Source organism: Pararge aegeria, chromosome 23 (genome assembly GCF_905163445.1).
Source record: "Pararge aegeria chromosome 23, ilParAegt1.1, whole genome shotgun sequence".
NCBI lineage: Eukaryota > Metazoa > Arthropoda > Insecta > Lepidoptera > Nymphalidae > Pararge > Pararge aegeria.
Genome location: NC_053202.1, coordinates 5,703,863 through 5,730,819, shown reverse-complemented (window position 1 = coordinate 5,730,819; position 26,957 = coordinate 5,703,863). Strand labels below are relative to the sequence as shown.

Genomic DNA, 26,957 nt, shown 5'->3' with positions numbered 1-26,957 from the left:
GAATAAATAAATATGTTATGGCAAAACACACATCGCCCCAGAGTAAGCGAAGCTTGTGTTATGTGCTCTAAGATAACTGATGAATATGTTTATGAATCATCACCATCTCAACCCATTACCGGCCCACTACCGAGCAGGGGTCTCCCCCCACAATGAGAAGGGGTTAAGTACACCACGTTGGCCCATTGCGGATTAGTGAACTCCACACAGGTTTGAGAACATTATGTAGAACTCTCAGGCGGAAACCTGCATTTCCTCACGATATTTTCCTTCTGAGGTAGGGAGGAAACGAAAAAACGAAACGAAAACATCTAATATAGTTGAGTTATAATAAATATGACACAAAAATTAAAACGATGTCACTTGAACTTAAAAATGTTTTATTAAGGTGATAAGATGATAATGATGTTTCTTAATATCTACGGGGGAGAGTGAGAAATATATAGGTGTTTTTCTCGCTTTCGGCAGATGGCGCGGTCACTGGTGCACAGCCGATCGCGGTCGCGGATTTGTGACTGATGCAAAAAATAGATAAAAACAATCCTTGATGCGAATTATATACCATGTTAAAATTTTTGCTCGATCGATGCAGAACATTTTGAATTTTTGAAGCGTACACAAACCAACATAACATTTTTATATATATAGATAATTTAATTTTTAATCCGAAGATTTTGAATTGGATTTATTATTAATTTCGGGCGTAGATAAGTCGATAAAGATTTGCTTTAATTGATATAATATAAGCTACGGAATTTTGTTAACATCGCGGTATTTGTAAGACTTTTAATTTTATTATTCGTAATTTGAGCAGTTGACATCGCATTGCAATAGAGAAAAAATTAAGAAGCCTGTGAACAACGGACACCGTCCACTCTACAAAAACTATTGCATGTAAAAGCGTTTTTCTAAATTTAACTTAAACATAAGACATTCTGAAATCAACTTTAAATTTTTGCGACATAGAGTTTATAATAGTGAGTGAGTGAGTGGTGTTGCAAAAAGTATGCAGCGAAAGCGTGTGAATTTGAAGTATGATTGTACGCCCGGCATGCCTCGTGACCTCTCGGCTCAGTGAACAGTGATGCCTCCTCAGTCTCCAGACCCGGTGGTCTTCACCTCACACGAAGTTACGGGAACCTGGAAAAGAGATACCTACGGTGTTACTTCTGAACCAAAACATTAGCTTCAGGTGCTCATTTTAATATTTTTTATGTGAAAGAATCCTAAATAATATTACAAATGCGAAAGTGTTGTTTTTTTCTTTTTTGTCCTTCCTACACGCCCTAAGTAAAAAAACAATCAGCTTGATTTTTGGCATAGAGTTAGTTTAAAGGACGGAGAGTTACGTAGGCTATTTTTTGTCTCGAGAAAAACAAAGGCTGTCACGGGATTTTTGAAAAACCGGAATAAGCGCAGACGAAGATCGCCGACAATTGCTAGTTATTACATAATTATTTGTATCGACGGATGAATGGATAGATGGATAGATGAATGGTTGGAGGGATGTTTGTTACTCGTTCACGCAAAAACTACTGGAGTAATTCGACTTAATTTTGGAATGGAGTTAGATTACACCCTGGATTAATACATAGGCTGCTTTTTATCCCGGGACAATGTACAGTTCCCGCAGGATTCATGAAAAACCAAAAAACCACGTACGAAGCCGCGGGCAACAGCTTGAAAAGTAAAAGTAAAGTAAAGTATAAGTTAACGTAAATTGTATTGTTGTTATTTTTTTATTTTCTCTAATTGCTTTTTAGTGTGCAATAGCAGTGTATTCATTAATACTAATCCATTCAACGTAAATGTCCGTATTATGTTTCTTTGTCTATATGTTACACTGCACCGATCTTGACGTAATTTTGCACAGATATGTAACTTGGATCCTGGGGACGGGCATAGGATATTTTTGGTTGGATTTTTATCCTAGAAAAGCCGGTAATTGTTCCCACGGGATACTAATAAATAATCGATCTTGGAAAAATATAACGTTCAAATAATTATTAATTATAAAATACGGTGTTTCTCATGAGGACATTATACATTACCTTTCTCTTTGTGAAAGGAGACCTGTGCCCTGTAGTAGACCGGTATGTTTGTAATGATTTATGGATTTCATAGAATTTTTTGCACATCTCGAACTGCCTCCTTAATTTATAATAGTACTAGCTATTGCCCGCGACTTCGTCTGCGTTTGATTTTGTTTTTGATGTGGCATTCAGTTTAGTTGTAGTTCTAAAAAAGTTTAAAGTATTCAGTATCGCTAAGCCTTAAATGAGGGGTTTGCTGCTGTCCGCTCAGGATTGTACACATATTAACCTCTATAGTACAAAAATAATTATTTAAATCGGTTATAATTTGTCGGAGTTATGATGTAAAATCGTCAAACACTTTCATCCCCTCTCCCAAAGGAACCGAGCTTAATGTCGGGATAAAAAGTATTCTATATTACTTCTAACGCTTCCAAGAATATGTGTACAAAGTTTCATGAGGATCGGTTTAGTATTTTTTGCGTGAAAGCGTAACAAACAAACTTACATTCACATTTATAATATTAGTAGGGCTAGGAATAGGGATGTTATGAATATTAAGCTTAATTTGCTATACTTACTCCGCGAAAAGCAGGAGAATCGGTACGGTGTAATTTATAATTTCTTCAATCCTTATACTGCACACCAAACAGATCTTTGGCAATTATCCTCTATGCACGTTTCGCTATGAAACCGGAGCATCCTCAGGAGATGTTGACTTTACAATGAATAACTGTTTTAGTACCTTATCTGTGTTGATATCTAAACAATTATTCGTAACACCGTACAAATTCTCCTGCTTTTCGCGGATTATAGAAAATTAAGCTTCATTTTCATAATATATCATGGATTTCCGCAAAGTAACGCCTGCATCTATCCAATATATAATAGTATGGTTTGACATTATTTTTTTACAAATTTTACGGATTGAAGACAATGACGCTTACTATTTTTAAAACTAACTCTTTAGGGGCGCTTATGCATAAAGAACCCATTGCGACTTGATTTGGTTTAGAAGATTAAACTGCGTCACAATAAGTTACGTAGTGATCGTAGTGAAGCGCAAAGCGGATGATAAAAATATTTACCCCCATTAAACCGGCTCAAAGGGCTGAAACTCGTCTCGTCCTCTATCGGGTTACAGGCGAGCCGGACACGACATGCGATATCCGACACTTCCGTTTCCGAACGATCGACTTTCCGACAGGTGACCCTCGGTCGACGGGAATTAGGAATTTGTGAACTATAATTATTTACTAAAAAGTGGAAGCGATGAAAGCCCAATGGCTAGGACTGCGGCTTTACTTCGAGGGACCAAGTTCGATTCCCAGCACGCACCTCTAACTTCTCTAAGTTATGTGCGTTTTAAGAAATTGAAATATAACTTGCTTCAACGGTGAAGGAAAATATCGTGAGGAAACGTGCATGCCTGAGAGTTCTACATTACGTTCTCAAAAGTGCGGTGGACTACGACATTAACCCCTTCTCATTGTGGGAGGAGACCCGTGCCCTGTTGTGGGCCGGAAATGGGTTGATATGACGATGATGATGAAGTTTCTCTATCGAACGCAAAGAAGTTTTTGAATCCGACTGATACTTCCAGAGATAAGCACGATCAAACAAACACACTAAATAACAACCTCTTTAGCATAGTTATATAGATGGATATAGATTAGTAGGATTTTCCCACGAATACCAGGAAAACATAAAATCAAAAGATATCATCAGCAAATGGCAATCAACGAAACAAAAAACAGCACAGCACGTTCCAAACATCATAATCTCGATGTAAACAGATCTCCGAGCGGCAGTATTGGCAACAATAACTTTCGCCACCTGTATTTGCCCATAGGCTAACATCAAGTGGGGTGTTGGAACAGGTAAAGTTTTTTATACAATGTTTATTTTACGGGTGGTTGAGATGAATGGCCATTTATTGGGCTGTCACTCTCTGAGAGACTGCGTAGATAGATAAATAGGGTGTCCAATAAAACACCCTCGTATTTAGTTAAACGGTAAAAATCATAATAAAAAACAATCGTTTGATGGTAAGTAAGTAATTGATGTCTTTAGAAAAGTAATGTAAACTCTTAGGAATTATGTGCAATTTAATATTTCTGCCAATATGCCTTGGTTGGATTTATTTATTGTTAACCGACCGAATTTTTTAATTTTTTTTTTTATGTTTGCTAGCTGAGAACTCCGTAATTCATTACGGATTTAATAAAATATTTATTTGTTTGAGACGGTATACTGCCTATGTCGTCCCATTTTCACCAGGTCAGAACCTGTTGATTTCTTTTTTGGTCAGAACGAACTGACTTTGTTATACAACTAAAAAGCAAGAAATATTTTCTACAACATTTTTAAGTTTGCACACATTGCCAAGTAGTAGTTTTTAACATAAAAGAATGAAGATACATAATTTATTTATGAAGGTTCAGAACTTTTGGGTTGTTGCAGTTATCCTGCAAAAGGTAACTCCCTCATTTTGCCTCACTCGTTTTGTTAAACCGGAAACCGAAAGACATATGAAAAAGCAAATTTATAAAACATAGGTAGAAAAAATATGTAGGTAGAGATGCTTTGCAGATTCAGGACGTTTTGGTAACTCAGTTTTAACAAAATGAGGAAAAATAGCATTTTCCATGAGTGCGGTAGAATTATTATTTATTATCAGTGTTGATTAGCTTAATCTTACTCGCAATTTCAAAATAAATAGTTTCTCTTCTAGATAACTGTAGACTGAATGAAACTTATTCACATTTGCAAAACAACAAGTTCTGATCAAATCACCACGGAATTCCAAAGAAAACAATAACATCTCACTAGTCCAGTTACGTTTGGGGCCGTTACACTTGTTCGGAGTTGTGCTGTGCTGTGTATAAAAGCAAGAAAGATTCGTAGGTAGAGTTCATTTTTCACAAAATGTCAAAAAGTCGCTTTTATTTTTGTTGTTTTATTTGTGTTGTTCGCGTTCTTCCTCCGGCTTTATTACAATACATTTTAATTAATTTTTTTTTACAAATAATAACGAACCGTTTGTATTAAAAATTAAAAAAAAATCTCTTCGTCCTTTCAACAAATACAAATAGTCAAATACACTTTTGCATTTATAATATCAGTCAAGATTTTATCAGTATGATTTAGTTGGTAAACTTAATTTCACTTGCAATTTCAATATAGCTTTTCTATTATTAGACTCTAGGCTACATGAAACCTAATAACCCCACCTTTGCCATTTGCAAAAACAACAACGTCTAACCGAATCACCGCGGGATTCCCATAGAAAACAATAACATTTCACTATCATCTAACTCATCCGTAAAACGATACGGCTCAATCGGAAACGTAAATAAAAGATAATGTGCGTGCGTGTAACTCAATATTTTATTGCGGATTCACCACTTATCTCTGCAATTCTCGTGATTAATTTACATTTAATCGGTATAGGGACGCGCGCGTGCCATGCGCGTGTCTTAACGGATTGCCGCCATGTTCTTTTCTTTTTTTTTAAACCGGAACGTGCGGTCTGGTAGCTTATCTTTTAATCTTTATAATTTCGACATTGCATAATCTGAGGAAGTGTGTGCTTATGATATTAAAGGCGAAAAAATTACATGGTTTGCTTGTGTTTTTTGCTGGCTCAGAGACCTTTCGGGTGTGTAAACTGTACTTAGTAATGATTATGAAGTATTTACGAATTTAGTTAAAAACTAATAATAGGCTGTCCTAACTTTCGAACAACCCCTAGGCTAGTGAGATATTTAAGAAGCGGTAAATAAACTAAATAAGTCTTGCCGTGGGTTCGATTCTCACGAGTGAAAAATGCTTGTGTGATGAACATGAATGTTTTTCAGTGTCTGGGTGTCTATCTGTATATAAAAAATGAATTATATATAGATTATATTCATAAAAAAATCATCAGCTATCTTAGTACCTATATTACAAGCTATGCTTACTTTGGAGCTAGATGGCTTTGTGTGTCGTAGTATATTTAGTCTATTCGTTTGATTGATAGATGTCATATAACACAAAGACAAAGCTCTTCATAAATTATTGCAATCCTCTTTTTAACTGGGTTCTTTCTAACGAAGTAAACCCTTTTTATATTAAACAATGAAAATGGCTTTGTAATTCTACAAAGAAATTGTTTCATATTTTTTATTAAGGTACCTACTACGGTTGTTTAGATGTTAAAAGAAAACTTTAACGGTAAAATGGAAAACGAATTTGTAAAGTCAAATTAATTAACGTACAAATCTACGCGAATTCCCGCTAGATTTCATTGCTCCTGGAAAGAGGCAAAGAATTTTTTCTCCGTTGTCTAGTAGTAAAAGTGTTTTTTGTGTTTTGAGCTTTTCGGAGGAAACCTTTCCGCCATGCTTATTTCTGCCGCAAATCAGCATTATTGCAATGCTGTGTTGCGGTCTGAAGCGTGTGGTTAGCGGTGTAATAACACGCAGATAAGGCTTACAACTTCCGCTTTTATGGCTCTGTTTATAGGCGATGGTTATCCTCATGATGTGACGTGATGGAACAGGTTGGCCATCTGATTGGTCCGTCAATTAATACTATTATAATAAATTATGAATCTAGTTTGGTAACATTGCATTTTACAGTCGAGGCGGTATTAGGCATGAACTTAAAGTGAATGCGCTAAGAAAGCCGAGAGTTTAACAAGTAATGTACCATACGCGTTTCATACGACCATTTTCATCACACTCGCGAGTATTGGGTAGATATATTATGAAAATTAAGCTTAATTTGCTATAGTCCGCGAAAAGCAGGAGAATCTGTATGGTGTGTCTGTAATTTATAATTTCTTCAATCCTTATTCTCTACACCGAACAGATCTTCGGCAATGTACCCTCTTGGCATGTTTCGCTCCGAAACCGGAGCATCCTCAGGAGATGTTGACTTTACTATAAATAATTGTTAAGAGATGTTGACTTAACAATTATTCATTGTAAAATCAACATCTCCTGAGGATATAGCAATTTAAGCTTAATTTTCATAACACACTTGCGAGGAAAAAAACAGGATAAACTTTTAAATACCTTTCCAGAAAATAACTAACCATTTTTTGCTGTTTTTTTTATGTATGCTAAATAATTTCGTAGGCCGCTCTCTGCCACTCGCGATTAGTGCCCCGATTATTATTCCCGGCGAAGTAAAATCTACCATTGCTACTTTCCAATTTAAACTGGACATTTTAGATTATTAACAATAAACCACAAAGCGAAAATATGAACAAAATATTAATCAAGGAAAATGGCGCGACAGCTTTTAATACACGCTCCAAGGAAAACCGGTATATACAGCAAGCATCGTTTGCTGCAAACAGCCTATATTTAAAATATATTAAAGGGAATAATTGCGTATTAAGGACATGTTTAAAATATAACTAGTTTCGTTGAATTGTGAATCATCTGTTAAATGAAACGTTCATCTATCATAATAGAGAAGGTACATGTAGAAATGCTATTATATAACACTATTTTTAACCGCATAAAACCTCCTTGTTGGTTAAAAAATTAATCTGTATTACCAAGCTAAATTAAAAGTTGTCCATCTTCGTACATATATCTCTTGAAGTAAGGTACAAATTAAAGTTAATCGGGTCATCCCTACTAATATTATAAATGTGAATGTAAGTTTGTTTGTTACGCTTTCACGCAAAAACTACTAAACCGATCATCACGAAACTTTGTACACATATTCCTGAAGGTATTAGAAGTAATATAGGATACTTTTTATCCCGAAATTAAGCTCAGTTCTGTCGGAAGAGGGGACGAAAGTGTTTGACGATTTTACACCAGGCTTAGCTATCTTAAATACATATAGTGCTGTAAATTCTCCTTACGACCGAGTGTAATGAAAAAAAATACAATTCCGCTCCAGACTCACTCGTAGGTAAGAGATAGACACTTGGATTAGGTAAGATATCTGTTACCCAGTGGCGTGCATTGAGGGTATGCACAGGGTATGCAGATGATATAAAATAAAGAAAATCCCCAGTAGGAGTTACACTCTCTTACAATGCCTATCCTTAAGTATTTTATAGCTCGTGCACGCCTCTGCTCTTAACTAATCAAGTGATAAGTTTAAAGGTTTAGTGGGTGGAAGTCTCTTATATACCTAACATGATTTAAATCACAATAGTCGAGTATCTTGCCTCCAGGAAAATTGCTAACAATAAGATTAAGTTTTCATTGTTAGAAATTTTCCTGGATTAACAAAAATTATGTTCAAAGACTAGTTTTCAAACTTCTTCAGTTTCAGTTCAATTGTTCAAAGTTTCATTAAAACTTTATGAAGCCGTATAAATGCATTGCGAACGATAAATATAAAGTCGTTACACGATCTCAGCTTAACCTGAGCTTGCAATTATAGGTAATTTAAGTACAATACATCCAAGTTTTTATTTCTAATTCTAGACAGATGTGAGAAGAAAGAGTGTACGTCACCATTTGACGTCACATTTTTTAAGTTTAGGCAATTGCGTACGCAGGTATCGCTTATAGTTAAAGCAATATTATTGTGATACTGGTGATATTTTGCTTGAGAATTATAATCCTTGTTTCATGGTTGTTAAGGTTTTACCACAGAAAATATTTTTTTTAAATAACACAGCTTTTAAGCTATTGTAAGAAGCCGTTGTTGACTCTAGCCCAAGGGCGGAGGGGTCCATGCTGTGGTTTTAAGTGCGAGGTCCCGAGATCTATCCCCGGCATATTGGGAACTTATAATTTCCCAATTTTCTCTGGGCTTCAGCCGTGGCTAAATACCGTCAAAGACGTGCTGCTAAGCAATTTAGCGGCACGTCTTTGTCGGTAAGATTTCGTGTAGGTATTATCGGTAGTCTAAGACTTTATCTTCATTACCAGCAGCACCTAACTGCGGCTAACGTGGAATGCAATTTAAAAAAAACCAACATCACAGGAGGTTTTTGGAGATCGCATGCAATCTGACGTGTGCCCATATGCAAGTCCACTCAACACATATATAGCTCAACAAGACACGAAGCTGAAGTTGCAATGGATGGGGCACTTGCTCGGAGAAACAATAGATATTGGGGTCCCGAAGTGCTTGAATGGTGACCCCACACCGGTAAACGCACAACTGAAGATGTGGACATACGACATCAAACGCGTCACTAGGAGCCGCTGGAAACAAGCGGCCCAGGACAGCAAACTTATGACGAATAGTGAGATACTAAAACGCTGTTCGTCATCATCATCATCAACCCTTCACCGACCTAGTACAGCACAGGAGTCTCCTCTCAGAATGAGAAGGGCGTAGGTCACGCAGCTCAGTGCAAATTGGTAAATTTCACAGTTTTTAAGAACCAATGACCAAGACCAAGTGGTCTCCAGGATCCCTTTAACAGACCTTGACCTGAAGAAAATGGGATATGGGAAGTAGGTATACCATCACAAAATTTGTTTTTATTAAATCCGTTCATAAATGTCAGAGTTCAGAGCTAACAAATATTAAAAAAAAACATTCTCCTTTTTTTGTAAGTTGGTTAAAAATAAATACCTTTATCGCTTCTGATATTTACAGTACACTAACTTTGTTTGTTACAGTTAGTGAATATTGTATAAAATATCGTTTCAATGTTATAGACGATGATCTTTCCCTAAAACGCGATAGTTAACACAGAGTATATTATATTATATAAATAGTTCATAGTCACCAGAAAGTTGCAGGCTACCGCTAGTTAGCAATATATCAGCTATAGTCATTTACAGTACATTCAAAAAATAAAAAATTAAGTCGGGCTTATAAAAAAAAACTTCCGCAACTTCGAATGCTCAAAGCGAGCTTATATAACAAAGCTTTCAGTGCGCGCTTTTAATTTTCCCCCGAACCGACGAAGCCGTAGAAGCCAAACAAATTCGAATCGATTCAATGTGGTCGCCTCAACTTTTCGAGTTTACTTACTTTTTGTTTGTTTCTTTGTTTTCAGCTAAGAAAAGCTTTCCTTAATTGGTTCTGTAAACAATGTACGTTCGTATACAATTGAAAATTAATATTCTTTATTGAACTTTAAACAAACCTGCTTGTGTTATTCAATATGTTATTTTTCTGTTGATTTTGAATCTGAGAGTAGTTATTAGAATTCCGAAGAAACTGTACACTGTCCATCAAGATCTCCCGAACCTTTAGGTACCTACCAATAGGATCCTTCCTTTGTCTTTCTGGATGTCCATCCGTTCGTCTTAGTTCCAGCACAATTTTTCTCAGAAATGGCTTAAAAAGGGATACTTATATTTGTGTACTATAAAATATTTATTTCTTGCTAGGTATTTAGTTGTAAAAAAGTTGGTTCTTTTTCGTAAAAAAACAAATATATTATACGCTTTTTAGTGGGTGGTTTGCAATTATCTAAGTTACTAGCTTTTGCCCGCTAGTTCGTCCGCGTTTGTTTAGAATTTTAATGAATCGCGTAGGAATCGTTCTTTTAACCAGGCTATAAGCTATGCAAGGTCTATCTCCAGGTTGCAAGCTTTACAGTGGCGTGCATAGAGGGTATGGTATGGAGGTTATGCAGAAAATCTCCAGTTATAAAAAAAGAGTTATAAAAAACTTAAGGATAGACATTGTTAGAGTTATAAAAAGCCTACTGAAATAAAACAGGTAATGCCACAAAACATAGCTCTAAAATTATACAAGACAATAACAGAATAACATTGATGTCAATATTCAATATTCGAATTACAATAAACTACTGTAAAGTTCTATCAACAGAGTCGAACTTAATATTACAAAGGAGTTTCATATCACCTACCCTTGAGTATTTATATCTCGTACTGGGGATTTTCTTCATTTTATATCGTCTGAATACGTACCCTCTATGCACGGCACAAAAGCTATGTCTACGTAAAATTTCTCAAGATCTGAAGTCAGAACCATACTACTTTTTTAACAATCCGGAAACTGTAGCCCCGTGCATTTTATATGTCTGTATCCTATCTTTTTCATCTAGATTGTTGAAATTTGGCACAAAAAACCGAAAGTTGAACCAAACATGGATAGTATATAGACAAACGGACATGCTTTCGCAATCAACATTACCTACTACGTTTCTGCAAATAATCAAGAGATGTGTAACTTAGCACTAGCCAAAATATTGTCGATTACGCTGATTGACGTACTTACGTAAGTAAATATGCCAAATTTGGTGACAAAAATTGAAAGTTTGAAACTAAGAATTCAGCTTACATCGATTTCAGCGTCCTTACCAAAGTCTATATGACTAGATAATAATCGTTTAATTTCGTAAATAATCCGTTTAGTAGGTTCCGCGTAATCTGCGAACTAACAGACAGACAAAATTAAATAATCTCGATCTATATTCAACCTTCCCCTGACTAATATTTTCAAAAAATGTTAAATGAAGGACTGAAATCGTCCAGTTACAGATTTATTCGCCGGTCGAATCATGCATTGGTAACAATAGCTATGTTGAAATCCTGCGTCTTAATGTTATCAGCAGTTTTTCCAGTAGGTATACATAGTTTCCTATGCCCATCTCCAGGATTAAAATAAATAAACAGACACATTTTCGCACTTATAATATCATATGAATTATGTGTCTTAATAGTTTTAATTTAGAAATAAGACTTTTATAAGCAAAATTGAAAGTTTTATTTCTTATTCAATGGACTTATGGAGGGTAGAGGTAAGGAGAGTCATCTGTATATATGAAAAAGTGTCGTCAAAATGTATTAAATTAGGATGGCGCCACATTTGCATCAGGGTAACTCTTAAAAGAAGCGCCAAATATAAATATTGTTAGAGTAGGCTTGAAAAATAAACAAGGAAGTATGGAGATACAAGGAAGTAAGGTTATATTTACCACAATATTTTGTACAACGTAAGTTGTTGAAATTCTCAATAATTAACTACTTTGGTCGATAATGACATTAAATTTTTTAACTCGGCATACTTCAATTCATCTACGATTGCTACATTCATACCATACCCTGTGCATCCACCAGCGCCATTGTGGAGGATTTTTGAACTGTTATTTAGCGCATACACTGGACACTTTTTCAACTTTTCTCCCATATAAGATGACTCTCCTTACCTCTACCCTCCATAAATGGACTTTAAAAAAGGAGCACAGATTACGCACAAATCGACTATAGGGTTTTAAAACATACAGTTTCTAACCGTAGAGTTTATATACTCATTGCCCATTAAGGCGCAATTAATATGTACACAGACACAAGTCTTTTTATGACGCATAGCAATACACTTTTTTACCTATAGCAAGTGTGTATCACCACGTTTGACATTATTAATAACGATGGCAGCATTTACTTCCTATTAATTGTTTTGGCATCCCCAAATTTTCATCTGTCAAATTTTATTGTCGCAAAAATTTCAGTCATATTTTTGTAAAATATTACGTGATCTAAAACAATATAAAAAAATAACATATCAATTCGTAATCCCCGTGTTAGTCGCCGTTTGATCCGGCGGTGGTTACCCAACTGCCGGTGCCCGTCGGTTTGCATAAATGAATGATGTCGTTGAGGTCGAAGGCCCTGGCACTGGTGGAAGTGTTACTCAGGGTTCCACCGTTGTTTGTGGTGGATGAATTCCTGAAAGCAAGCCTGGGCGTGCCGTTGTCCACCGGCGAGGAGGTGCCGATGCTGTCATCTGTGTCCGTAGACGGAGAGATCCTCGAAAATGATTCCGTCTACTACGACGCCCATTTCTACAACGCGTTTATATATCTGCTGGTGAAGTTCGCCATATGCTGTCTAGGTACGTCCTGATTTCCGCAATTTAGCAATATGTAATATAGTCAACTGTAACTAAATTCACAGCTCAATTCAACTCTACACAAATAAATGATTATAAATGGCCACAAATAAGTTGTTTGGGCATGAATTTAAGGAGTTTTATGTTTTGCACTTATCATATTGAAATCAACATATCACAGTAATAATTGTAAATACTTAAGCAAAAAAGATCCAAACCAAGAGGCAGCCCAGAGCCAGTGAGACACTTAGGAATCTATAAATAACTGTGGCTCAACTTAACTAGAATCTAAATGAATCTTTTCATGTTACTTTGTCCAACTGCACCTAATAGAAAAGGATAGCCTTACTGTTAAGTCTGTCAATTTAGCTTTTATGCTGAAATGTTGCCTTACCCCTTTTATAATGTTGTTTACTAACAATACATGAAATGTTAGTTGTCCGCCGCGGGATGCATGCTTTTAGTAGCTTTAACATCACAACACATTTTTCGCAGTAAGACAGAGCAGTTTTTCAATTTGAGACCAAGTCTGAGATATTTAATGTATGTTTACTGATCACATCACACACATTACACAATCTTGTGATAGTTATCTGTGATTCATGCCATCAAAAGAGGGCTAACTAGTGACAATGCTGTTACTGTTACAGACAATATGTACTGTAATGTAAATAGTTCTTAACTTACATGCAATTAAATAGGTAAACATAGGTAAACAATCTCACACAAGGCACTTACATAGTAATGGCTTTTTTTATAAAATAAGAAAACCTTTATTCTTTGTGAGTTACTTTTCTGCCAGTTGTGTTTCAATGGTAATCGGAATAGTATGCTATGCATAATATAAAATTTGCAATGGCTGTACAATTGGTGCTATTAAATTATGCACCTTGCATGAAGACAAGGTTATTGAGTACTCAGCGAGATTTTTGTGACTTCTAAGTTTGGCTGTAATACTCCTCTTTTGTTGATATATCTTGCGTTGTGAATGCTATGCAGCCTTGAGGTTGAAAAGCTTTTACTGGGATACATTAGAAAATTTATAATTTTTAAATTGGCTTTTATACTACTAGATGTTGCCTGTGACTTTCTTTGTGTGCAAGAGATTAACATGATTTCTTGCTCCGTGAAAAACAAGAACAACCCATACTGTAATTTTTCTTGAGTAAAAAATACCTTATGAGCTATTCCAGGATATAATCTATCTATTGTAGGTCTGTTCAGCTGTACTAGAATGATTGAGTAACAAACATTCACACCATACACACTTTACATTTATAAAATTATTAAATAGTATTAATAAACTTCTGCAATAAACTATCATGTAAAACTGCCAACATACACTCTGTTCAGCTTTGAAATATTAACTTTTTAATATTAATTTAGATTATGCACAAATGCAATATAATTATTATTACTAAATATTGCCCGTGTACTTTTTGTGAGGCTTATCTCTTAAACAACTGATTGTAGAAATTATAGATTTTCTATAATTTTAGTAAGATTAAAGACTTAATTTATCCAGAGTGATAAGCAAATAACTTGGAGTGTTATGTATGTATATACAATATATATAGGGCTAACTAGTGTTAGCATTTGGTAATTGTAACAAACAAAACCAGTGACCACAACTGCTGGAAGGTTATACTAACTATTTGGTTATCTTAGTTAATACAGTTAATTTACAACTGCCCCCCTGTTACCATTGCACATAATGTAAAATAAACTCAAAAATACCAACAATTAATACTGCTTTATGCGATGGCAGTAAGTCCTCTGATTCCTAGAATTAATTTTATTCTTAAACCATCAGATTGACAATTTCATTTACACTTCGCAAAGATCTTATGAAGATTCTAGAGATGGAAACCTGTGATTCCGTATATTTCATATATTTCTTGTGTGTGTGTGTGTGTGTATGTCACTGAACTCCTAAACGGCTGGACCGATTTGAATGAATTTTTTGGTATGCATTTGGGTACCACCCTGGATGGTTTAGATTCACAAATCAGCCCGACAGATGGCGCTGGGGTCCGCTTTTATATATATATAATTATATATATATATATAAATATATTATGGAAATTCTGTTAAAATATTACAACCTCAGTGACTAGTGTGAGATTTTTTACGCGCCAAAGAGCGCCATCTAGTTACAATTTTGAAAAACAGTATTGTACTGTTTTCCGATCTATTAACTAGATGGCGCCCTTTCTATTTCATATAAATCGTAGTTAAATTTCAAGCGATAGAATAAGTAGACGTTGGTATATTTTAGTCTTGTTATATAAGGCACTAGCTGACGCGTGCAACATCATCTGCACCAAATCGATTTTTAACGGTTAAAATATCTTAATAAACCTGAAACATAATTGCAGTGCCACAATAGGTCCAATTTCGGTAATTTTAAAAGGAAATTGCAGGTACATAAACAGGCAGGTACTTTTTTTGATAAGGATTAATATCATGATAGGAATTAAACCATCTTTCAATTGTATCTGTGTTTTGATTTACAAATTATAACAAGAAGCGGACTTGTGACTTAAATATTTTTTGGGCATAAAAATATTGCTTACCCTAAATATTTAGTAAAACCTATAATTTAATCTTTTTTGAAAACCCTGAGTGCCAAGATTAGTTTAGCTTTTTTTAAATCCCATTGGAAAGTTGCCCTGGTTTTCCCGAGATTAAAAGTATCCTATGCCCACTTACAGGAGGAGAATGAATTATTTCATCAAAATAAGTAAAATTAAACAAACGACCAAACAGACAAACTTTTATTAAGAATTTTAGTATCGTTAAACGCTTTTTTTTAAATCCTATTAATATTAAAGTCGTCAATCATTACGAATTACGATGTTTAACATTTACAGTTGTATCATACATAACGGGATTTTTCTCTACAAAGACCTCGGACAGACTTAAGAAAGAATCTGTTGCCTTAGTACAAAATTTGCTCGCTTACAATCGAGATGCCGTTTTCGCATATCATATGCTATGTCGTCAAAGTAAAATGGACCTAATGTTACTTGTTTTACAGTCGCAAATCCTGTACTTCTTATTTTTGTTTTTCAAACGTCAAACGCCCGAGCTAAAATGAAGGCAAAATTTTGCTTTAATAGAATTAAATAAGCAAATAAGATTCAATTTACTCCGATGTACAAGTATTTTCAAACTCGTAAACGACTCTTCTGTTGCGAGCGAGCAAATTTCGTAAGGCTACTGTTAAGGTCCCCATTCACTGACAAACCGTCGTAGCGAACAGTTGCAAGGAGATCGCAGCGATCCATTGAATAGTTTCAAAATTGACTTTCACAACTTCGATTGACGTTTTTGACTCGTTTGCGTTTGGAAATAAATAAAATGCGCCGGTCAGAACTTTATTAATACTATTTATACTAATTTTACTTGTGCAAATAGTAGGTAGGTAGGCTTGCATTAGTACCTTGTGAAATATTTTAAAGGATGTTCGACGACCTCCCTAGCGCCGCGTTAAGCGCTTTATTCTTCTCAGCGGAATATTGGTTCCAGGTGCAATTTGCGAATATAATTCCTGAATTTTCTGTGATTTAAATATTTGTAAACGGTATAACAAGAAACTCGAGTTATACTTACGCGAGTGTACTTGAATTTGGAAACTCGCCAGATTGTATCCGATCTCTATAATTGCCTGCATTGTAGGTTTATGGGCATGCACGTGCATCGCCAACTGAAGGCATAGTTACGCCAGTTGCGGTGACTTCTATCCACGGCTTTCTGTCATCGCTTAAAGCATGTTTATTTTAAAAACAAAGTTTTTGATACATCTTAACTTCAAACTTATCGCCCTTAAAATAAAGATTATGATTCTTAAACAAACCGTCAACAATATCAAAATGCTGCTTTAAGTGACGGTAGTAGGTACTACAAAGTTCAACTTTGCAATTTATCTTGCCTGTCTCGCTTGCGACGGGTTGTCAAGCGACAGATTGCATCGTGTATGGACCCCTTTAAGTCTGGATACCCTTTTTTGTACTAAATTTTTATTATAAAATTGCAATATCAATTGTTCTCAATGTGTTAAAGAGGCACAAGCAACTGTTAGAGGATCCTTTATTAATAAATAATTCATGAATTTGATCATCAAATTTACTCGCATACCCAATTATAACGTGATTTTATAATTGCCCGTGGTAAGCGAGATTTTAGTATGCACTTCGGTGAATTTGCTCCTGCGCTGTTTAATTTGTATTTGGAGGCAATCATGGCGGAAACATTGGACTCAAACTGTAATGTTATAGTTAACGTACTTATAATAAATAATTTTCGATGATCAAAAATATATTATGTACGAGTACTACTGTAATATTACCCATTTCTTTAAATTTAACGCGTGATCTATGTTTATATACTATCGATATAAACACACAGCATTTTCTGTTAATTTAAATGGTTTTACGTTGGAATTGGAAAATAAATGTTCTGTCCTGTCCCACGTGTGCGCTGGCCATTAATCGTCGTCGTCGGTCCGTGTGTCAAGGCCTTTTTTCTTAGGTCACGGTTGCAGGTAACAAATTGAAATTTTAAAAGATTGGTGTCATTTTTTCCGTGGCGCAGTGGTGACTGCTACAGCATGAGGAGCATGGGTTTAACATTACTGCCATTACCCCAAACATGTTGACAGTATAGTCACTTACTTATCATCACTTATATTTTATTCTACTACGGGTGAGAATCTAAGGACTAACCTGTAGTAGAATAAAAATAAGTAAAAAGTCTTCAAAGTAAAGTGGGTGCTATTTTCGTCTGAATGGATTATTATCCTTGGTCCGTCAATTATTGCTTTAAAATGTACGAAAAAAATTATGTTCGAAATTTAAAATTTAGGTAACTGGGTCAAGTATTAATTAATTGAGAACTTGGTTTTGTTTTATTTAAAATATAAGTTTATAGTTTTGCATTTATCATACTTACTAGTCCTTGTTATAAATGCGAAAGTTTCTTTGTTTGTTTGTCCTTGCTTAGCGGCCTAACTAAGCAATCCATAAACTTGATTTTGCCATAGATTCGTTGAAAGGACAGAAGCCTAACTTATTCAACTTGGTTACTTTTTATCCCTGCTTATTGTGACTCTTCCACCGGATCGGCATGATGTGATCTTATGTGTAGATTTATGTGGAGGCTCTAATACAATTTTGTCTTTAGAAAAAAACAACCTTTTAAAAAAATTTAAAAAAAACAGTTTAATTTTAATTCGATTTAGTTTTTTTCCTTGCTAATGTGAAAAAAAGGAAGGCTTGAAAGATTTTTTTTTTACTTTAATTTTATGTGGTATTTATGTAAATTGTTTAGTTTCGCAACACACTTTACGCTCTTTGCATTGTTTGAAATGGTGACCTCAATATATTTTTTAAAATTTATTTTGATTTGCATAATCAAGTAATTTCGCAAATAAAGGTTTGACAAAGCGAATTATAATCAAGGCATCGGCCACTTGTGGCATTTTTTTTTATGTTGATAGACGAGCGCTTGACTGCAATCACACCTGATGGTAAGCGATGATGCAGCCTAAGGTGGAGCGCGCTTGCCTAGAAGATGCCTATTCACTCTTGATTTGAAGGTACTCATATTGTAGGCACTGGGGAAAATGGAAGCTGGAAGTGCATTCCAGATCCTAGCGGTGCGAATCGCTTCGTACGCGTCCGCCGTATAACGACCACGTAGGGACGCAGAGCCTTACGGTGCCGCGCGGTTCGATGGTAAAAAGGCGAGGGGGGAACTAGATCAAATAGTTCTTGAGCACACTCCGAAATATCTTATCTTAATATATATAAATCTCCTGTCACGATGTTTGTCCGCGATGGACTCCTAAACTACTTAACCGATTTTAAATTAAATTGGCACACCGTGAGCAGTCTGGTCCAACTTAAGAGATAGAATAGCTTAGATCTTTAATTATAGTAGCAATTTTATTTTATTGCAAATCATTTGTCTATAATTAATTGACAGTCACATGTTATATGTAGTTATATATATACTACTAGACTCATTTAAGGCTTAGCGATACTGAATACTTTAAAAAAAATCAAACGCAGACGAAGTCCGGGCAACAGCTAGTATCCTATAGAACACCGAAAGGTAGGCAACCTTGCGACGACGTTCCAAACTCTTAAGTTTTTTATTAGTGCACTAGTTAATTTAAGGATTATTTTATTTCGAAAACAGATTGGTGAGAGTGCTTCTTCTTTTTATTTGAGGGGAGGGTCTTTAAACGTGGCTAGTTACAACTTACAACCCAACCGACAAAGACGTGCCGCCATGCGATTTAGCGTTCCGGTACAATACCGACGGCCGACTGGCGCAGTGGGCAGCTACCCTGCTTCTTGAGTCTAAGGCCGTGGGTTCGATTCCCACAACTGGACAATGTTAGTGTGATGAACACGAATGTTTTTCAGTGTCTGGGTGTTTATCTATATATTATAAGTATTTTGTATATTATTCTAGTAGTCTAGTATATTTATTTATATTATTGTTAATACGCGTAGAAACCGATAAGAGGTGTGGCTTAAAACTGCCATACCCCTAACTGGTAAAAAAACCAAACTTCTCTGAGTACTAAGTCTCCATTTTTATACGTATATGGATAAGACGTATTATATCTTGACAGTTTGTTAAGTTTTTATCGACTTTTTTGATAATATTTGTTGCACAGCATATGTACCTATTATAGTGAAGCAAGTTGTTTTTTTGTATAGCCTCAATAACTGGCTAATAACTTTTATTAATTTTATATTTTTTTTAATTTCACTCCCAGATATATTTTTTTTTACTTCTACAATACACACATCGCCATCTAGTCCCAAAGTAAGCGTAGCTTGTGTTATGGGTACTAAGAAAATTGATGAATAATGTTAAGAATATTATGCATAAATACTTATAATATATAGATAAACACCCAGACACTGAAAAACATTCATGTTCATCACACAAATATTGTCCAGTTGTGGGAATCGAACTGACGGCCTTAGACTCAGAAAGCAGGGTCGCTGCCCACTGCGCCAATCGGTCGTATAAGCCTAAATATATCATCATTATCAACTCACCGCTGGCCCTCTACAGCACGGCTAGCATGGGTAGGAGACCATTATCTCCCAAGCTAAAGGATATAAATGTATCTTCTCCCACAGCTTTATCAACTCTGGCGCACAAGTGGAAATAATATCCAATATGTGTATTAATAAACGGGGGTAAACTTCTCCTATTCCATGTTCCAGTGATTTAGCAGGTGGACACGTTTATTATATCCTATACCTTTTTAGGGGATATAATTTTTACCTCCCGCCCGTGCTAGCCCTGCAGGGCATGGGTGTCGTCTCAGTGTGAGAAGAGCTTAGGCCGTAGTCCACCCCGCTAGCCAAGTGTGGATTGCGTTGACTTCTAACGCCTTGTAGAACATTATGGAGAACTTTTTGGCGTGCAGGTTTTTTTTGTCGATTTCTTTCTTCATTGTTCTCGCAAGTGATATATAATTGCAAAAACTAAAAACGAATATAAAAAGAGGTATATGCCGGGTATCGAACGCGGTTCTCCCGAAAAGGAAGCCGAATCTCTAATAACAAAACTACCATCGCTTACAGTGAAATAAAAATTTGAACAGGAAGTGTCCTTTTCAAATTTTTGTTTGTTGTTTTTTGCACAGAATACGTTCTTACGTACATAATCATCAGTCACCCATTAATGTATGCAGTTCTTTGTGTCCAAAAACAGCGCACGCGCACCTCTCACTTTACACCCCTGGAGTTAAAAAAACAAACTTAGGTAGTTAGCTCACAAACTTTCTCATTTTCTCATTTTATTTTTCGTTTAGGACTTTAGAGGTAAATAATTAAATAGTATGACTAACCGTTTGCTCGAAAAAAAAGTCGAGTGGTTTTTGATGTTTCAGTATTCGTGTACACGGTTTCTGTATGTTTTTAATTCTGTGGATTTATGAGATACTGTTATGATGAATAGCATCTGCTTCAGATATTCGTATTAATATCATGCAAAAGTGTGTGTTCGTTTGTTACTTATGTTCGGCTTAACTCCTGCATCGATATCTGGTTAAAAAATTATAATAAAATTTAATTAGTTAATTTTTTTTAAAGTATATTTTTCTTTTTTTCAGGATGCCTGTCAGCGCTCTGCATATTCGTGCTGTACACGAAGCATCTAATCATCGTGTACCTCTATCTCATGTCAATAGGCCTAGTCTTTATCTCCTACTGGACGAATGTGTCCGCCATCAAGCAAATACAAACACTATTGGATGCCGATTCTGCGCACCACTCTACAAGCATATTAGAAGATTTACTTAATTTAAACATAAGGAATTTACTTGATCTCGAAGGCCCGGGAATTCTGGTCATACAAAACTTAGCAATACAGTTCCTGCTGGCCATCCTATTCAGAAATGTTCACCTCGGACCCCGGCAGCCAAAAATACAGAAGTTCTTACCGATGAGCTTCATGGCACCCTCCTTTTTCGCAATGATACCGTTACCACCGAACCTTTTGCACCATTCTCCAGCTTTTTCAACGTTACTGCCACTATTTCTCGTGAAATACGTACTCTGGTCATCGAGCTATGACGTCGCTCAAGTGATTTACGCAGGATATCAGCACGGAAGGCTATTCATAAGCCATAATGGCCTATCTGCGTTAGTTGAAACCGAATGGATGCGTTTGAACGTGCCATGCGTACTTAGGGTGTTCTGGGTGATGCGTGTGGCAGAACACGCAATATTATTACTAATGGAAAGTTATGACGAAGTCGCCGATGAAGGATTGAAGGTCTCGACTTTGATAGCCGTGCAATCGCTCGCGTCGTTGGCCAAATCGTTGCTGGTGACGGGGTGCGAGACCATAACGGCCGTGCTCGGGATGACGTCGGTCATCTCGTTCTTCTGCCACTACATCGGGAATTTCTTCCAATGGATTCTCCTCACGGAAGAGGAGGAGGACAAGAGTATCGGCACGGTTTCAGCCATACTGTTTTATATTCTAGCGTTGCAAACAGGATTGACGTCTCTGAACCCCGAGAAAAGATTCATCAGACTGTGCAGAAATTTCTGTTTGCTCTTCACTGCCCTCTTACACTTCTTGCACAACATTGTCAATCCAATGCTGATGTCTCTAAGCGCATCGCGTAATCCGAGCACACATAGACACGTCAGAGCACTGGGCGTTTGCGCATTTCTCATCATGTTTCCCATAACGCTGCTGGTTTATCTATGGTCACAACATTCCATATCCACGTGGCTCTTAGCCGTAAGCGCTTTCAGTGTAGAGGTAATAGTCAAAGTCGTAGTCAGCCTGATGATTTATTCGTTATTCCTAATCGACGCTAACAGAAATACATTCTGGGAGCAGTTGGACGATTATGTGTACTACATAAGAGCTTTCGGGAACACTATAGAGTTCTGTTTCGGGATATTCTTGTTCTTCAACGGAGCTTGGATCTTGTTGTTTGAATCCGGAGGGGCGATTCGGGCGGTGATGATGTGTATACACGCGTATTTCAACATCTGGTGTGAGGCTCGAGCCGGTTGGTCTGTGTTCATGAAGCGGCGCACGGCCGTCAACAAGATCAACTCGTTGCGCGAGGCCTCAGCGGACCAACTGCACCGATTGGATGACGTGTGCGCTATATGCTACCAAGAGATGCACTCCGCGAAGATAACGAGGTGCAACCACTTCTTCCACGGCATGTGCCTCCGAAAGTGGTTGTACGTGCAGGACAGGTGTCCGCTATGCCACGACATACTATATAGATTAGACAATAAGGAGAATTCAGAGGCTGGGAATGAGGAGAATAGCAACAACCAAAACTTGCTGCTCGAGGAGGAACCGGACCAGGCGGACCTCCTCCTCAACGAGGGCGTGAGATGACTGAACAATGACGACTACTACAATCTAGTATGATATCAAGTTTAAAACTCGATTTATCAGTGGTATTTTTTATTTGTATAGTAAGTTATTGTTCTTTAAATGTATTTTGAATCAGTGGGTTACTGTGATTTAAGGTTTAAATTCTGTCTTGTGATGTATGGGTGTATCGTTATTATTCAGTGTGAAGATTTTAGTGTTAAGGTCTATGTAGGTGTGCTATACGCTTGGATTGTCGACGCGTTGTTAACGTTTCCTATTAATTTTTAAAAAAAATTGATACAAAAAATCACTGTGCACCAGCTAACAGACAAACATTCGAAAGGGACGCGAAGCTATTTGTAAATATTTATGTCGTTTAGAAATAGCTTTTGATATACTTAACAAGCTTACGTGGAAAAAGTATAAAAATTGCAATTTTTTTTCATAAAACTGTAAATAAACTATTATTTTAGTGTAATAGGCACACGACTTTTATTTCGGTGCAATTTCAAAAAACAATGTGAAGGGTGTTATGAAATAAAAACACAATCAAGATTATCGCAACAAATAAATATATTTATTTTAATACAAAACAAATGGTTTACCGTAGTAAAATCGTAAAAAAGTGACGATACGTTATGATTGGCTGAAACTATTCCAATATATCCTTTAGGTTTGTATTTAAAGCCAATATGAAAGTATATTATTGGTATTTTAATAACCGAACATGGCTTACTAAAATACTAAATGAGCGCATGTATTGTGGCCATAAAAAATCCTGAAAACGGCCACTAATAAATAATCTTTGCATATTATAAAACTATATCGCACCAGCCGTTTGTACGCTTAGATCTTTTAAACTACGTAACGGATTTTAATGCAGTTTTCAGCACTATGTAGTGTTTCTGGAGGAAGGTTTTTATGCAGTATATATCTTATCATAGTAAAGCCAAGAAATTTAAAGATATGTAATCTTTATATCCTGTAGTAGTCATAATCATAATTAATCATTTCTATCTACATAGCATCCGTGCAAAGCCGGATCGGGTAGCTAGTTACCCAATAAAACTTAAGTGCCCGGTGGCTTGGCAAATGAATATTTATATTTTTTAAATTAGATATTAGTAGCAAGGAGACAACTAGACTTAGGAGCACGTTATTTGAAGCGAAGCGTTTATATTTATTAGCTTCGGGCTTAATTTTCGCTTTATCAATTGTATGCTTACGCAAACAATTTAATGCTACGAAGTTGTGTATTAAAGCATCTCATAGGCACTTGTTATTTAATTTTTTATTCGCTCGATTTAATATAACCGTTGTTTTCAATTCACAATTTGTGAGGGAGTACCACCAATTTTGCCAATAACAACATATGTGAAAATTACATGTTTTGAATATAGGTACCCACTGTAAATCACATCAAAATACACTTAGCGGAATTACTATGAAGTTATAAATGATATGCGGAATACCTATTGTAAACAAAATCATTTTTAATTGTAGTAGGTACTTACTGCAGTTTTCGGCCTAAAGACGATTTGTATAATAAACAACAAAAATAAAATATTTAATACTTTAATGTTTTAAAATCATTGAAAATTGATCGAGGGCCTCCTTAAGTACTGTAAAATAATACCGATACTTTAAAAGATTTGTTAATCAAAATCGCTCGAAATGCAGCGTAGAGCGTATTTTAATCAATCTTGGATTGCTTTATGTCCGTTTTCTATTTTCAATGTATCTACAAGTTGCTCAGCAAAGTTGTTTTAGTTTCAAATTGACGAATTTAGATATGGCCATCAACTCTCTTCTATGTACATATTTTACACGTAATTTACGCATCAAAAGTGCCATCAAGGTATTTAAATAAATATTTGACTTTGACTTTTACCAATAACAACGCTAAGCTAATCAATCTTTAGATAATGGATAGATTGAATATAGAAAATAGATATTAGTGAATAGTCTTCATTAAAATAACATTGATGTAGTGTCCTTTTAAAATACCGTCGGGCCATACCCCTAGACCTCGACATTCGAGGTTGACCATAAGTTATTTCGAAGTCGTAGTACCAATCTCTCGTGGAATCATACAATTATTATTCCCATATGCTAAAATTTGAAGAGTTTATTTTTACTGGCCGACAGAACGGAGGCGCGGGTGCTTTCAAAAAAAAACCTGCAATAAGTTCTGCGTTCCGGAAACAGTTTTCTTTTATGTCGTTTTGGGACCGTTTGGGATTTTTTTTTGACAGGTGAATTTCTTTTCTCTCCGGGACTTCCCCGAATGTTTTGTATCAACTTAGTTATCGACCAGTAAAAACGCGCCCATGTATAGGTTTTTCCCTGGATGTAGCTAGTAATTTGTCTAGTAACAGTATCAGTATCAGTTGAATATAAGGTCCTTGTAGTTTGACAATAGGTAATAGTTGGAGACTCTGCAGTTGGTAGACGTTCTCACGACGGTGGTGCGATCTGCACGCTCGAAGTTCGCTTTTACGATTTCGTAATAACGGCCGTCACTGCGAAAAAAAATAGGTAAAGGTATAGAAAAAAGTGCTATAATGAAACGGTACTTGGCTTGGGATGTTATAATAAACATTGTAAGTCGATCAAAGAGATTAAAAGTCTGTTACAAAAATGGAGATAAGATTTAAAACAATTATTAGATGCATGCAACTTTGCACTTGTAGAAAGTTATAAGTGCCTTCTGCGATGGCTTGCCAATTTGCATGTAGAAGAAATAATGAAGCAGTACCTACTATGGTATTTTATTGATAGAATGCTTTTAGAACATTAAGTTTACTGACTGAAGATTAAGATAACGTAACTTTTATCGCGCGATTTTGTGCAGCCTCACTTAAGAATATGGAATCTACCTGAGCACCAAACACTTTAGCTTGAGACACTTGACGCGTAGGATGTCGATGGCCTTCTGACTCTTGTCGCTGAACCGCAGGTTCTCCGGGTCCCAGCGGAGTTCCAGACGCTCTAGGTTCGGACAATTGTTGGCGATGCCATCCATTAGCTGGAAATAAAGTCTTGTAAGTTTGACAACTTGGAAGAAGTGTTTGAATTTTTAAGCTCGTATTACTTCATTTCTAATTATAAACTACCTGTAAATTTAGTATGTGGTGTGTAAGCACTAAGCTGGATAAAATACTTGAACTAGAAAAATTAAGCTTCTTTTGTTATAAGCAGGAGAATCTGTTTAGTGTAATTTATAATTTCTTAAATTTTTATAATCCAAACCAAACAGATCTTTGGCAATGTACTCTCTACGCGTGTTTCCCTCCGATACCGGAGCATCATTAGATGTTAACTACAATGAATATATAAAAGTCCACTGTTGAACTAAAGGCCTCTACCATCTGTATATCCTGCATTCCGGGTGTGCCCCATTCTCCCCACCACCTCGATGGCTTGAATCGTCCACTTTTACCAGAATATTTTTTCCACGCAAACTATTTCCACAATTCACATGCACACAATTTGCATGTGAATTGTGGAAATAGTTTCCATGAGCAAATTTATATCGGGTCAAATGTTAATTGAAAGTATCAAATTAATATCAGTGGGCTTGGGGATTTACTCGCTCGCAATCAGAGAATTCTTTTTCCCATTTTAAACTATTCCATCAAAGTAAAATGGACCTAATGCTACTTGTTTTAGAGCCGCAACTCCTGTGCATCTGATTTTCATTAAAAAACGTTCTGTCAAAAGCCTCAGTTGAACATCTGAGTAGGCAAATCTGAGCTTTAATTCCATATGAATAACATCTATTTTGCTCTAATGTTAAGGTATTTCGATACTTGAAAACTCGATTGCGAGTGAGCTAATCTTTAACTTAGGGTACATAAGCCTAAAACTTGTTTTTTTGAATAGTGGAGCTTTCGATATTATTGTTTTCACCCACCTGATCAACGTGAATATTGACACCAAGCCTCTCCTGTGTTCCCATGATGAGGATCCTATGAGGGATAAAGAAATTCAATAATTTATATTATATTATAGTGAATTTCACAAATCCTTACATATTTATGAAAAAGGTAATATTTAAACGAGCGAATATGAATATATATTAATAATATTTTATAGAACCTATCGTAATAACTGAATATAGCTTACTAAAATACTGAGTGAGCGAATGTACTGGGGCGACGTCTTAAAAACGGTCATTATCAATCCGGCTTAGGATTATACATTATACTTTTTATAGTCGCACACTTGGTATATGAATTGCCCACTCAGTAT

The 26,957-nt window shown here is 35.9% G+C and overlaps 2 protein-coding genes across 4 annotated transcripts in view; one reads left to right on the top strand and one right to left on the bottom strand.

Moving 5' to 3' along the window:
- The first annotated feature begins 12,375 nt into the window (after positions 1-12,375).
- Positions 12,376-23,269, top strand: LOC120634324 (protein TRC8 homolog). Its single transcript, XM_039904830.1, has 2 exons — positions 12,376-12,818; positions 20,962-23,269. The coding sequence occupies exons 1-2, from the start codon at positions 12,572-12,574 to the stop codon at positions 22,722-22,724; spliced, it is 2,010 nt and encodes a 669-aa protein (XP_039760764.1). The 5' UTR covers positions 12,376-12,571; the 3' UTR covers positions 22,725-23,269.
- The window catches only part of LOC120634325 (F-box/LRR-repeat protein 2), a 44,650-nt gene continuing 40,951 nt past the window's right edge, over positions 23,259-26,957 (bottom strand). For all 3 annotated transcript variants that reach the window (XM_039904832.1, XM_039904835.1, XM_039904831.1), the window contains exons 9-11: positions 26,620-26,674; positions 25,583-25,731; positions 23,259-25,225 (exon numbers count right to left, since the gene is read on the bottom strand). In XM_039904832.1, the coding sequence (XP_039760766.1) occupies positions 25,090-25,225; positions 25,583-25,731; positions 26,620-26,674 (340 nt within the window). In that variant the 3' untranslated portion in view covers positions 23,259-25,089. The remainder of the gene's footprint in view (positions 25,226-25,582; positions 25,732-26,619; positions 26,675-26,957) is intronic.

Excerpts from the sequence above, each read along its gene's own strand:
- LOC120634324 (XM_039904830.1), top strand. The coding sequence starts at position 12,572 with ATGATGTCGTTGAGGTCGAAGGCCCTGGCACTGGTGGAAGTGTTACTC. Across the intron at positions 12,819-20,961 it reads GTTCGCCATATGCTGTCTAG|GATGCCTGTCAGCGCTCTGC; the intron begins GTACGTCCTGAT and ends TCTTTTTTTCAG.